At 52.0% G+C, this 14,576-nt stretch overlaps 1 protein-coding gene across 2 annotated transcripts in view; it reads left to right on the plus strand.

The window, feature by feature from the left end:
- The window catches only part of flad1 (flavin adenine dinucleotide synthetase 1), a 40,847-nt gene extending 26,798 nt beyond the window's left edge, over positions 1 to 14,049 (plus strand). The window contains exons 8-9 of one of the 2 annotated variants that reach the window (XR_010017147.1): positions 167 to 5,329; positions 13,864 to 13,990. Coding sequence is in view for 1 of the 2 variants with exons in the window: in XM_063041900.1 (XP_062897970.1) it covers positions 167 to 298; positions 13,864 to 13,918 (187 nt within the window). In the remaining variant the exon portion in view is untranslated. Of the gene's footprint in view, positions 1 to 166; positions 5,330 to 13,863 lie in introns of both variants that reach the window. The other variant, XM_063041900.1, reaches the window with a different exon arrangement.
- Positions 14,050 to 14,576: the final 527 nt, after the last annotated feature.

The raw sequence follows: 14,576 nt of genomic DNA on the forward strand, positions 1-14,576 counted from the left end.
TCCCACAGCCCCGAGCTCCCTCCTCATTTCCCCTCCCTCAGTGTGGCGCTGCCTCCCTTTATTCAGGGAGCTGGTGGGAGGGGAGGCAGGGAACTGCGGCGATGTGTCCCAACTCTCTCTCTCTCTCTCTCTCTGCTCCCTGGCCCCCCCCACACCCCACCCCCAGGTACACCTCCCTGGGCAGCATGGACAACACCGGCAAGAACCCCAACCTGCGCTACGTGACGGGGCTGGGCCAGGAGCGCTACCGTCCTGCGTACCAGCTGGAGAAGGAGACCGAGGAGCGAATGTCGCGAACGTAACTCAATGCAGATCCTCACTGGGTGGTCGCTGTCCTCCACGTTGGATTTCCCACCGGCTCCCCTCCCTCACACCTCCTCCTCTCCGCCCTCTAACTCTGCCCCTTCCCTCCTCCCTCACCTCCAACTCTTTCTCCTCCAAATCTGCCCCTTCCCTCCTCCCTCACCTCCACCTCCTCACATCTTCCTCTTCCTCCTCCAACTCTGCCCTTTCCCTCCTCCCACACTCTTCCACCTCCACCTCTTCCCCTCCAAATCTGCCCCTTCTCTCCTCCTTCACCTCCCCTCCCTACCTCCTCCTCTCCACCCTCCAACTCTGCCCTTTCGCTCCTCCCTCACCTCCACCTCCCCACCTCCTCCTCTCCACCCTCCAACTCTGCCCTTTCGCTCCTCCCTCACCTCCACCTCCCCACCTCCTCCTCTCCACCCTCCAAATCTGCCCCTTCCCTCCTCCCTCACCTCCTCTTCCCCTCCAACTCTGCCCTTTCCCTCCTCCCTCACCTCCACCTCCCCACCTCCTCCTCTCCACCCTCCAACTCTGCCCTTTCCCTCCTCCCTCACCTCCTCCTCTCCACCCTCCAAATCTGCCCCTTCCCTCCTCCCTCACCTCCACCTCCTCACCTCCTCCTCTTCCCCTCCAACTCTGCCCCTTCCCATCTTCCCTCACCTCCACCTCCTCTCCACCCTCCAAATCTGCCCCTTCCCTCCTCCCACACACCTCCACCTCCTCCTCTCCCCCTCCAACTCTTCCCCTCACCTCCTCCTCTTTCCCCTCCAATTCTGCCCCTTCCTTCCTCCCTCACACCTCCATCTCCTCTCTTCCTCATCTTCTCCCTCCAACACTGCCCATTCCCTCCCCTTCCTTTTCCTCACCTCTCACTCACTGCTCTCACTACCTTCCCCTCCCTTTGCCTTACCTTTGCTCTCCCTGGCCCCCACCTCGTCTTCCTCCATGCTTACTCCCCTCTCCCCTCTCTCCCAGGTTTCCGCTGTCTCCCCCTCACTCGTCACGCAACCTCCCTTCCCCATTCCGTGTTCAAGGGGATACTGACTAAACCCAATAACCCTGCCCCAACATTTGCAGCTTGGGGTCTGGCAATGTCCCACACTGGAGCCCCATGCCATGGGGAGATGGGATGCTGGGTGACTTGGGGCTGTTGAACTGTAGTGGGCATCACCTCAGGCCATTCCTGGCCCAGACAGGACACTACAGCACAGGCCCTTTGGCCCATCTAGTCCTTGCTAAACCAGTGATCTGCCAAGTCCCATCAACCTGCCCTCCAAACCCCTCTCATCCATACACTGATCCAAATTTCTCTTAAATGTTGAAATTGACGCCGTATCCACCGCCTGTGCTGGCAGCTCATTCCACACTCTGAGTGAAGAAATTCCCTTTCATTTTCCCCTTAAGCACTTCACCTTTCACCCTTAGCCTATGATCCCTTATTGTAGTCTCACCCAACCTCTGTGGAAAAATCCTGCTTTCATTTACCCTATCTATACCCCTTATAATTTTGTGTCTCAAATCTCCCCTCAATCTTCTACGTTCCAGGGAATAAAGTCTTAACCTTTTCAATCTTTCCCTAAAATCGACGCTCTCAAGTCCTTGTAAGTTTTCTCTGTACTCTTTCAAACTTACTTGCATCTTTCCTGTACGTAGGTGACCAAAACAGCACACAATACTCCAAATTAAACCTCATCGATTTCTACATAACATCCCAATTTCTGTACTCAATACATTTTTGAAGGCCAATGTGCCAAAAGCTTTCGTTACGACCCTATCCGCCTGTGGTGCTATTTTCAAGGAATAATAGATCTGTATTCCCAGATCTCTCTGTTCCATCACACTCCGCAGTGCCCTACCACTCCTCCCAAAGTGCAACACCCCAAACCTGTCTGCATCCAATTCCATCTGCCATTTTTCCAGATCCCACTGCGAGCTTTGATAATCTTCCTCACTATCTATCAACTATCTATTATTATCCAGATCGTTGACGTAGATGTCAAACAACAATGGACCCAGCACCGATCCCTGTGGCACACCACTAGTCACAGGCCTCCAGTGAGAGAGGCAACCATCTGCTCTGGCTTCTTCTGTGAAGCGAATGTTGAATCCAATTTACTACCTCATCTTGAATGCTGAACAACTGAACCTTCTTGACCAGCCTCCGACACAGGACCCTGTCACAGGCCGTGCTAAAGTCCATGTAGACAACATCCACTGCCTTGCCTTCATCAGCTTCCCTGCTAATTTCCTCAAAAAGCTCTTAAGTTTGGTCAGACATGATCTACCACACACAAAGCCACGTTGACTATCCTGAGTCAGTCCCTGTCTATCCACATATTTACATATCCAGTCCCCTGGAACACCTTCCAGTAACTTTCCCACTCCTGATGTATGGGTTCACTGGTCTATATTTCTGCTAGGTTACTCATATAGCCTTTCCTAAACCACGCAACAACTTTAACTATCCTCCAATCCTCCAGCACCTCACCTGTTGCTAAGGATGTTTTAAATATCTCTGCTCGGCCCTCCAATTTCTGCACCCGCCTCCCACAGGGTCTGAGAGAACATCTTGTCAGAACCTGGGGATTTATCCACCCTAATTAGCCTCAAGACAGCAAACCCCTCCTCTTCTGTCATCTCTACAGGATCCATGACTTCACTGCTGCTTTGCCTCACTTCCATAGACTCTGTGTCCATCTCCTGAGCAAATACAGATGCAAAAAAAAGCCATTTAAGATCTCTCACATTCCTTTTAACTCCACAAGTAGATTACCACTCTGATTTTCCAAAGGACCAATTTTGTCCCTCATTGTCCTTTTGTTCTTAATATATTTGTAGAAGCCTTCGGGATTTTGCTTCACCTTGTCTACCAGAGCAACCTCATGTCTTCTTTTAGCCCTTCTGATTTCCTCCCTAAGTGTTCTCTTGCACTTGTTACACTCTTTAAGCACCTCGCGTTTTTCTACCCGCCCAGACCTGCTATGCACCTTTTACTTCAATAACTCTGGAAAATCAAGGTTCCCTAAATCTGTTGTCTTTGCCTTTTATTCTGACAGGAACACACAAACTCTGTACTGTCAAAAATTCACTTTTGAACTTGTCCCAAACCAGATCCCTTCTGATACCATCAAGAATGTCCTTCCTCCAATTTAGAATCTCAACCTGAGGACCGGACCCATCTTTTTCCATAATTACCTGGAAACTAATGGCATTGTGGTCACTAGATGCAGAGTGTTCCCCTACACAAATCTCTGTCACCTGAGCTGCCTTATTCCCAAAAGGAGATCTAGTATCACACACTCAATGGTTGGGATTTCTATGTACTTATTAAGGTAACTTTCCTCAACACATTTGACAAACTCTTTCCCATCCAGCCTTTTTTACAGTATGGGAGTCCCGGTCAATATGGGGAAAGTTAAAATCACCTGCTATCTCAACCTTATGTGTTTTTTTGCAACAGTCTGCGGTCTCTCTACAAATTTGCTGTTCTAAACCCTGCGGACTGTTGGGTGGTCAATAACACAATCCCATTAACGTGGTCATACCTTCCTTCTTCCTCAGTTCTACTCTTACAGCCCCACTAGACCAGCTCTCCAGTCTGTCCTGGCTGAGCATGTGACACTTTCCCTGACTAGTGATGCCACCCCTCCTGCTCTGTCACGTCTAAAACCACAGAACCCCGGAATATTGAGCTGCCAGTCCTGTCCCTCCTGCAACCAAGTCTCTCGAATGGCTACAATGTCATAATTCCATGTCCAGACTCTGGGCAGGTCAATCTGAGACCCCGGGGATCCTCAGCCTGGGGTTCCAATTCTGGGGCCAGGGAGAAATGTAGACACTCCCTCATGGCTGGAGAAAGCAAGGAGGAACTTGAGGTTACTCTCTTCCCGACTCTGGGCAAATCCCCTCACTGCCCCTCGAGAGGGTGGGGTCTCACCCCCAGTTTGAACCACTGCAGTCCGTGTAGGGAGGGGGCTGCCGGGAGGGAGTTCCAAGTTCCCGATCTGACGACGGTGAAGGAACTGCTGATACGATGCCGAGTCGGGATGGCAGAGGACGATCCTGCAGATGGTGGTGTTTCCCTCAGCAGGAAATATGGCTGGTTCAGGAGAGACAAGTGACCGTGTGTTTTGTAGGGGTCATCTGGGGTCGGGGGGGGGAGGAGGGTGGTGGTTGGCCCAGGAGGTGTCAAACCTCTGAGAGCCACACACACCCAGGAAGTGGAGAGTGTCCTGTCACACTCCTCACCGATGCCTTATAAACAGGGGAAAGACCCTTGGGCCTCAGGAGGTGAATCACTCACCCAGGGACAACACACGTGGTAAGTCCTTTGATATTAGGAGGGGAGCCCCAGGAATTTAATGGTTAATGTCAAAAATTCACTCATTAATTCCCAAATTCTATTGAAAATCCCTGTGAACATAAGAAGAACCAACTTTAGCAGAGGTGGTTCGACTAGTGGTATAGTTTGTCTATGTTATGTGCGCTCAGTGGCCACTTTATTAGGTACACCTGCTCGTTAATGCAAATATCAAATCAACCAATCATGTGGCAGTAACTCAATGCATGAAAGCATGCAGACACGGTCAAGAGGTTCAGATGTCGATCAGACCAAACATCAGAGCGGAGAAGAAATGTGATCTATGTGGCTTTGACTGTGGAATGATTGTTGGTGCCAGATGGGATGGTTTGAGTATCTCAGAAGCTGCTGATCTCCTGGGATTTTCACACACAAAGTGTCTACAGTTTACAGAGAATGATGCGAAAAACAGCAAAAGAAAACATCCGGTGAGTGGCAATTCTGTGGGTGAAAACAAGTTGTTAGTGAGAGGTCAGACTGGTTCAAGCTGACAGGAAGGCGACAGTAACTCAGATAACCACAGGTTATGACAGTGGTGTGTAGAAGAGCATCTCTGAATGCACAACATGTTGAACATTGATGTGGATGGACGACAACACAGAAGACCACACCGGATTTCTCTCCTGTGCCAAATAAAGTGGCCATTGAATGTATGTCCAGAAGGTACATTTGAGACGTGTTTAAATGTTCAGCATTGATTCATGACAATGTCCATTTTATAATTGTATTTAATCAATGTCCACTTTATAATTGTATTTAATACGATCATAGTATATTCAGTTAAAGACTGCTGTAATCTTATGTTTGTCTTTCTGTCTGTAAATACCGTTGGTACATGCCCCTGGTGCCAAAGGTAGTCAGGTTGTCAGAAATTCCCTCTGCAGTTTTATCCCTGCTCCAAGTTCAATTTCATGGCTCCACTCATCCCCAATTCTTAGTCAAAGAGTTATGTGTTTCACTCCCTTTGCAGAGATTTGAGCCTTGTAGAGGGAGTTTCACTCTGTGTCTGACCCCGGGAGTGTGTGATGGGACAGTGTAGAGGGAGTTTCACTCTGTGTCTGACCCCGGGAGTGTGTGATGGGACTGTGTGGAGGGAGTTTCACTCTGTGTCTGACCCCGGGAGTGTGTGATGGGACGGTGTAGAGGGAGTTTCACTCTGTGTCTGACCCCGGGTGTGTGTGTGATGGGACGGTGTAGAGGGAGCTTCACTCTGTGTCTGACCCCGGGAGTGTGTGATGGGACGGTGTAGAGGGAGCTTCACTCTGTGTCTGACCCCGGGAGTGTGTGATGGGATGGTGTAGAGGGAGCTTCACTCTGTGTCTGACCCCGGGAGTGTGTGATGGGACGGTGTAGAGGGAGCTTCACTCTGTGTCTGACCCCGGGAGTGTGTGATGGGACGGTGTAGAGGGAGCTTCACTCTGTGTCTGACCCCGGGAGTGTGTGATGGGACGGTGTAGAGGGAGCTTCACTCTGTGTCTGACCCCGGGAGTGTGTGATGGGACGGTGTAGAGGGAGTTTTACTCTGCGTCTGACCCCGGGAGTGTGTGATGGGACGGTGTAGAGGGAGTTTTACTCTGCGTCTGACCCCAGGAGGATAAAGCAGACCAGGATATTTGATTGTGATAACTTCTGCAGTCTCACAACCAGATGAACAACAGGTATGTGTTGGGGAACTAAAAATCTCCCAGTTGGGTCGACTTCAGTGAGGTCAATTGAATGCAGCAGACCACAGTCATCAACGTTTCTGGCGTTTGTTCCTAGTTCACAAATTGTGTGTGTGTGTGAGTATTCCTTTGGGAAGTCATTCACTGTGACGGCTCTTACAGACAAGCACAAAATGAGTGTAATGGCAAAGCAGTGTGGAAATTGTGTGCCTATGCAGTGATAGTCAGTCTCTTCTCAGCGGGTGCCTTGGGTTCAAGAGGCAGATTTGGCGCCGGTTGTAAATTAATGGTGAGTAACGTAAACTGAGGGGAGATATTCTTAGAGCAATATCCCCTGGCCTCTGTTACCCCGTCTTTCCCCCGGCAACCTGCCCATCACCCATACAATCTCTCCGTGTGTGTGTGTACGCGCACTCTGCCTGCCCCAGGACCTAATCCCCTGCATTGTTCACTGTGTTCTGTCGGAGCCAGGCTGGCTGGCGTTTCAGCTGCTGACTCGGCCTCGCTGGTGCTGTATCAGCTCGGCGGAGATTGTTCTGCGGCTTTCTCTGTCTGGGCTGGTGGCTGGAACGGGTACCGGGAATTGTCTACAAACTTCTTGACTCTTTCTCTCTCCTCCTCCCCCACCTCTCTCTCTCTCTCTCTCTCTCCTCCTCCCCTCCCCCCTCTTACTCTCACACCCCTCTCCCTCTCACCTCCCCACCACCCTCTCCCTCACTCCCCCTCCCTCGCTTCTCTCCCCTCCCTACCACCCCTCTCCCTCTTCCCGACTCTTTCTCCTCCTCCCTATCACCCTCCCCTCTCCCCCTCCCTACCACCCTCCCCTCTCCCCCTCCCTACCACCCCTCTCCCTCTTCCCGACTCTCTCTCCTCCTCCCTATCACCCTCTCCCTCACTGCCCTCTGCCTCACTCCCCTCTCCCTTGCTCCCCTCTCCCTCTCTCTCCTCTCCCCTGCTCCCCTCTCCTTCTCCCCCGCCCACCACCCTCCCCTCTCCCTCTCCCCTTCTCTCTCTCTGCCTCTCCCTCGCCCCCTCCCTCACTGCCCTCTGCCTCACTCCCCTCTCCCCTCTCCCTCCCCCCCTGCCCATCACCCTCCCCTCTGCCTCCCTCTCCCCCTCTCCCCCTCCCCTGGCCCTCGCGGTACGGTGGTTGTGGGGCGACGGTGCTGATGTCGCTTTATCACTGTCTCACGCACGGAGACAGAGTGAAAAACTTGTCTTGCCCACTGTCGGTACAGATCAGACCATTACACAGAGCACTGAGGTGAGACAGTAACAGTGTGGTGCTGTGGTCACAGTGCAGGCTGACGAGAAGGTAGGTGGAAAATCACCACAGGTTACTTATTGAGTTCACCTTATCGAAAGAACATTCGAGGGCGGGGTGGAATCTGTCCCCGAGCCCGGCGGTACGAGCTTTCCTGCCTTTGTACGTTCTGAACGATAAGATGTACTCTTGGCCGCTCAATCCCCCTGGTTATGATCTTGCACTTAGTAGTTTTTACACAGAGTCCCGATGAAGGGTCTCGGCCCGAAACGTCGACTGTTGACTCGTTTCCATCGATGCTGCCTGACCTGCTGAGTTCCTCCGGCATTTTGTGTGTTTTGCTCTGGATTTCCAGCAACTGCAGATTTTCTCTTGTTTGTGGCCTTGCAGTTTATCGTTCACTTGCACTGTAGTTTTTTAACGCTTTATTCTGCATTCTGTTATTGTTTTACTTTGTTCTACCTCAATGCACAATGATGTGAAAGTCCGCAAGAAAATTAATCTCAGGATGACATATGAAACACAGAACATAGAATAGTACAGCGCATTACAGGCCCTTCGGCCCACAATGTTGTGCCGACCCTCAAACCCTGCCTCCCATATAACCCCCCACCTTAAATTCCTCCATATACCGCTCCGATGGTAGTGGGTTGTCGTTGATATTTGTTTACGCAGTCAGTTAGACATTGTATGTACTTTGATAATAAATTTACTTTGAAATGTCTCTGTGACCTTAAAAGACCAATTCCAATACCGGTGGGAGCGGGGAGAAGAAAGTTTATCCAGCGTGGGTAGGGGTCTTTGATTCCGTTGGCTGTTTACCGAAGCACCGGGAGCTGTGACACACCCACAGAGAGAGTACAGAGGAGATTATTACTAGAGTGTTGGCTGGGTTTCAGCTCCTAAGTTACAGAGAAAGGTTGAACAAGTTAGGTCTTTATTCTTTGGAGCGTAGAAGGTTGAGGGGGGACTTGATAGAGGTGTTTAAAATTATGAGGGGAATTGATGGAGTTGACGTGGATAGGCTTTTTCCATTGAGAGTGGGGAAGGTTCAAACAAGAGGACACGAGTTGAGAGTTAAAGGACAAAAGTTTAGGGGTAACATGAGGGGGAACTTCTTTACTCAGAGAGTGGTAGCTGTGTGGAACGAGCTTCCAGCAGAAGTGGATGAGGCAGGTTCGATGTTGTCGTTTAAAGTTAAATTGGATAGCTATATGGACAGGAAAGGAATGGAGAGTTATGGGCTGAGTGCAGGTCGGTGGGACTAGGTGAGAGTAAGAGTTCAGCACGGACTAGAAGGGCCGAGATGGCCTGTTTCCGGCTGTAATTGTTGTATGGTTATATCCAGTGGAGAGGAGACTGGTGAACAGGGGCGACCGGGAGTTGGGGAGGTCGGATCTCGGCTCCCCCGCGCTCGCCACTGGAGAGGTTGTGTGGTGCTGATCAGTGGGGGGGGGGGGGGAGGAGTGATTGACCAATGGAGGGGGCCGAAGGGCGGATCCCAATCCCCGGTAAGGGAGGGACCCAATTCCCAGTAAGGGAGGATGCTCTGTGCAGACAGTGGCCGGACAGCGGATCCCGCCGGGGCCATGGCTTTTAGATTTCCCGTCCAGAGTTACCTGAGCTGGTTGGGCACCTCGACTCTGATGCAGGCCCTCCGGGACTGCCTCTACATTCTCCTGTGCTGCTGGTGTATCAAGAAAATAATCGACTGATGTCAGCCCCTCGCTGACCCGGAGAGAGGAGGGGAGGGCGCCCACCCTGTCCCCACTCCCGTTCCAAAGCCGCTCGGCCGCCGGGACGCAGAGCCTGAAGGTGAGAGACCGTGAAGGAACTCGGAGGTGCTCGGCGGAGTTTCCCTCCCTTCCCCGGGTGACCGGGATGGTCGCGGGCATGCGCAGGGTCGGGCTGTGTGTGCGCGCGTCTGAGTGTATATGTGTGTGCGTGTCTGAGTGTGGATATGTGTGTTTGGGGAGAGTCCCGGATTCGACCTCGACCGCTGGCGCTTAGTGTCCGTGTCTGTCTGTGGTGTTTGTACGTTCTCCCTCGGACCGTCTGGTTTCCCCGGGTGCCCCGGTTCGGGGTGGTGGGACACGCTTCTACCAAAGGAGGTGTAAGGAGCTCTTTCCCGCTGTTAGCCTGCGGGTCACCCTTGGGCAAGGTGTAGCACCTGCTTAGACTCCGATCACGGTCACGTGAAACCATGGGAGCAGGAGGTGGATGGTCGTATGAGCAGCCGGTGCAGATCACAAGTCCTGGTTACGCGACCACTGACACCAGGCAGACAATCTCTGAAGAGTATTTATAATGGCTGGGGTCACCCGTTTTGTAAAGACACTGCCCAGAAAGCGGCAATGGTGAACCACTTCTGTAGAAAAAATTGCCAAGTACAATCACGGTCAAGACCATGATCGCTCACGTCATACGACTCGGCACATCAGGAACGAACGAGCTCCGGTCGCTGTAATTCACACCCCTGCTGTGTGAGTGAGGGGCAGAATATTGAGGGAAGCTGTTGGAAATGAGGGGAGAATGAAATGGATGGTTGGTAGCCGGCACGGACTCGAAGGGCCATCGTGAGTAAGATTGGCAAAGACGGTCTTTGCCCAGTGGGTCAAGTTCCAGTGGTTTCCGTCTCGTGTGTCAGGTGAGCCCAATGCGAGTTCAGGGACCAGGTGGGGTTGCAGGCGGCCTTCGAGAGAGCGCTTGGGAGTGGAAGTTGCAGATAGTTCCGGAAATAAGAGGCTTCGACAGAGCGCCAATGGAATAGGGTTGTCATCGAGGCGAGACAGAATCACAGACGCAAACACAAGAGATTGTGCAGATGCTTAAAATTTTGATCAGTCCGAAACGTCGATACTCCCCAAGACTTGCTGAGTTCCTCCAGAATTTTGTGTGTGTTGCACAGAATCTCAGAAACAGGCCCTTCGGCCCACCTTGTCCGTACTGTGCGTGATTCCCGTCTAGCTGGTGGGGTTTGCCCGCATTTGGCCCATATCCCCTACACCTTTCCTATCCATGTCCCTGTCCAAGTGCCTTGTTGACCTTGTAATTGTACCCGGCTCAATCAATTCCTTTGGCAGATCATTCCATACACGGACCACCCTCTCTGTTAAGGAATTACCTCAAGATCAGCTTGATTTTTTTTCCCTGTCACCTTATAAACTTGCTCTCTAGTTCTAGACGCCCCTGTCCTGGGGAAAATACGGAGCATGTGCCATCTGTGTCACTCCGTATGGAGAGTGGCACTGTAACGTAGTACTGACACTTTACAGCGCCGGCTTCGACTCCCTTCGCTTTCCAAAGGGCCCGTTTCGTGCTGTGCGACTCTAAGATGTGTGACGTGCTGAGGATACAGTACTTGAGATCGGTTTGAAGGGAAGTTGGACTAACTTACGAGAGGCGGGGAAGCGAGAACAGGAATTATAGTACAATGCAGAGAGATCATTGTTTGTTGTGGGGATGGAACTGGACTCTCTGACAGTGGTGTCTGAAAAGAGGATGCTGTCCAAGTTGCATGCCATCTTGGACAATGTCTCCCATCCACTACATAATGTACTGGTTGGGCACAGGAGTACATTCGGCCAGAGACTCATTCCACCGAGATGCAACACAGAGCGTCATAGGAAGTCATTCCTGCCTGTGGCCATCAAACTTTACAACTCCTCCCTTGGAGGGTCAGACACCCTGAGCCAATAGGCTGGTCCTGGACTTATTTCCTGGCATAATTTACATATTACTATTTAACTATTTATGGTTTTATTACTATTTAATTATTTATGGTGCAACTGTAACGAAAACCAGTTTCCCCCGGGATCAATAAAGTATGACGATCAAGCGGCTCACCGGAGCAGTGCTGACACCCAGTGGCCAGCGACTGCACTGCACCCGACGCCAGCGATCGGCGCCCGGGATGTCCTGGGATGGAGACACGAGGTGAGATTCTACCCACCTGGAATTGGAAACGGCCAGGACGATCCCAGCCCGGTGGCAAGTTGGTGATGAGACTAGCACTCCACACCAAACCCTCCCCATGCGAAGTACAAGCGAGCAGTGTGATATACACAAAATGCTGGAGAAACTCAGCGGGCCAGGCGGCATCGGAGGGAAAAAGGAGGAAGACTCCGGGGTCACGTTCAAACTGCGACCAACCCCACTTCTAATACGTTGCAAATTGAGAGACAAGGCTAATCCGCCCGCGGAGCTCTGCCTGTCCATTCGTTAAATTCGCGGCTGTTCTCCCATTTCCATACCCCTACCATCGATTTTCCTCAATATCCAAAGATCCGTCCACCTCTTCATTCAGAGACGGAACCTCCCCGGTGGGGGCGGGAGGATTTCAAAGGTTCCTCACCAGCTGGGTGAAGAAATCAACACCCCCAGCCCCCAGGAACCTCGTACACCGGTCGTTCCTACACCCCAGCCCCCAGGAACCTCGTACACCGGTCGTTCCTACACCCCAGCCCTCGGGAACCTCTTACACCTGGTCGTTCTCTGGATCTCTGTTCCTGCAGCGTCGCCGACACTGAATCCCGGAACTGCCACCCCGGCAGCACCGTTGGAGCCCCCTCCCCACACGGATTGCGGCGGCTCACCCACTCCTGCCCCCCACCCCTTCCGGGGCAGTCGATGGATGTTGGCACTGTCCGAATGTATCACAGCTCGGGACGGCAACCGCTCCGGAGGTGCACGCAAGAAGCTGTGAAGGTGTATCTCTGCTCCACTTTCAACGACCCTTCATCTCATGTTCTCGAGATTTATTGCCTATTTATTATAATTTTTCTCTTTAGTGTTTGCACAGTTAGTTGTTCTTACACACGGTGTTTTATTGATTCTGTTATCGCTTTTCTTCGGTTTACCGTGCATACCGGCAAGTAAACGAACCTCGGGGTTGTATATAGCGGCCTATATGCACCGTGACAATAAATTTACTTTGAACTTTGAATATCACAAACCAGCCTTCCCTCCACGGACTCCGTCTACACTACCTCGGTAAATTAGACACAATAATCAAAGACCCCACCCACCCATCCCAGACTTTCTCCCTTTCCCCCTTCCATCGGGCAGAAGATACAAAAGGCTGAAAGCTCGCACCACCGGGCTCAGGGACAGTTTCTGTCCCACTGTTACCGGATACTGGAATGGACCTCCCACGATAAGATGGGCGATCTTGCACCTTATTGTCTGCCTGCACTTTCTCGGTTGTTGTTAAATTTTATTCTGCGTTGTTATAGTTTTACCCTATTCTACCTCCGTGTAATGATTTGATCTGTGCGAACAGTATGCAAGACGAACTTGTGACAACAATAAACCAACACCAACCCTGACAAACTAGTGGTCGAGCTGGAGAAAGGATCACAGGCTGACTATTGAACGGCCCCTTTGTAACATTGGCCACCTTCGCCCTTTAGTGGTGATTGGTCAGCGCTCTGCACCCTCGGGAGCCGATTGGATGAGGGTCCAGCATCAATGAACCATACTTCAATCAAGTGGAGGCTCCGCCGCGGCATCCCGGGTGGGCGGGGCGGCGACAAAGGCCGGTCTTCATCAGCCGGGGTCCCGGTACCGGAGTTGGGACGTTGTAGAAGGTGTTGGTGAGGCCACGTTTAGAGTATAGTGTCCGGTTTTGGTCTCTCCGTTATCTGAAAGAGTGCAGAAAGATTTACCAGGACGTTGCATAGACTAGGGGGTCTGTTCCCTGACTAGTAGGAGATTAAGGGGCACTGATAGGGTGAAAGCACACAGTCTATTTTTTTCCCCAGGGGTTTCAAATCAGAGATGAGAGATTTAAAAGGAACATTTTGGGCAACTTCACACTAAGACTGGTGCGTACTCTATTCCTGGTTGGTGCAACTGTAACGAAACCCAATTTCCCTCGGGATCAATAAGGTATGACTGTGACTAATTGGAATGAGCTGCCAGGAATCGCGAGTCAGGGGGACACATTCGCAACATTTAAAAGCCGCCTAGATCAGTACGTGGATAGGAGAGGCTTAGAGGGCGATGGGCAACAGATGGGACTTGCTCGCTGGGCAATGCTGTTGGCAATGGAAGGGCCGGTTTCGATGCTGTATTACTCCAGATCTCTGTGAAGACCACAAGAGCCCCTTACGCCCAGCTCAGTGTGGTCTCACTTCCCTGCTGGAGGCTGATTCCCCGTGTCTTGACCACTTGCGGTTTTCAGTGATGTGTTGTTCTTCCCCCACGCTGCCCCAGGAGCAAACGCTGGACCGCGGTCTCATGCCTTCCCGTTTTGCTTCCCCCAACAGCTGGCTGCAGTCAGGAAAGCCCGGCAGGCCCAACCCTTCCACATCTGATTCTTGACCGGGAGCTGGGGAGCTGAGGAGCCGGAGCAGGGACCCGGGCGCCACCCTTCGACAGCCTGCTGTCAGAGAGCGATGGGGACATTGACCAAACTGTGCCTTCATCCTGACGGCTGGGAAATAAACACCTGAGTGGCCAGACCTCGCGTGTGTGTGAGAATGTTTTCTAGTGGCTGGAGAGGGGCACAGGCCCGGCGAGGTCAGAATGTACTGACCGGAGCAATGAGACCAATACAGGGCTGTGGGGGAGATATCGGGTCAGTGGAATTAGTTTGGGGATTCATACAGCGCTGTGGCACAAATCTAGGGACTGACGCAAGGGCTGTGCGGAATGAGTGGGGGAGAGACAGCGGGCCACTGGAATTAGTTACAGCGGTGTGGGGAGAGAGGGGGGCAGTGGGATTAGTCTGGGGACTGACGCAGGGCTGAGAGTGGAGAGAGTGGGACAGTGGGATTAGTTTGGGACTGATACAGGACTGTGGGGAGAGAGGGGACAGTGGGATTAGTTTGGGGACTGATACAGGACTGTGGGGAGAGAGGGGACAGTGGGATTAGTTTGGGGACTGATACAGGACTGGGGAGAGAGGGGGACAGTGGGATTAGTTTAGGGACTGATACAGGACTGTGGGGAGAGAGGGGAACAGTGGGATTAGTTTGGG

This window comes from Mobula hypostoma, chromosome 2 (genome assembly GCF_963921235.1).
Source record: "Mobula hypostoma chromosome 2, sMobHyp1.1, whole genome shotgun sequence".
In the NCBI taxonomy this organism is placed as follows: domain Eukaryota; kingdom Metazoa; phylum Chordata; class Chondrichthyes; order Myliobatiformes; family Myliobatidae; genus Mobula; species Mobula hypostoma.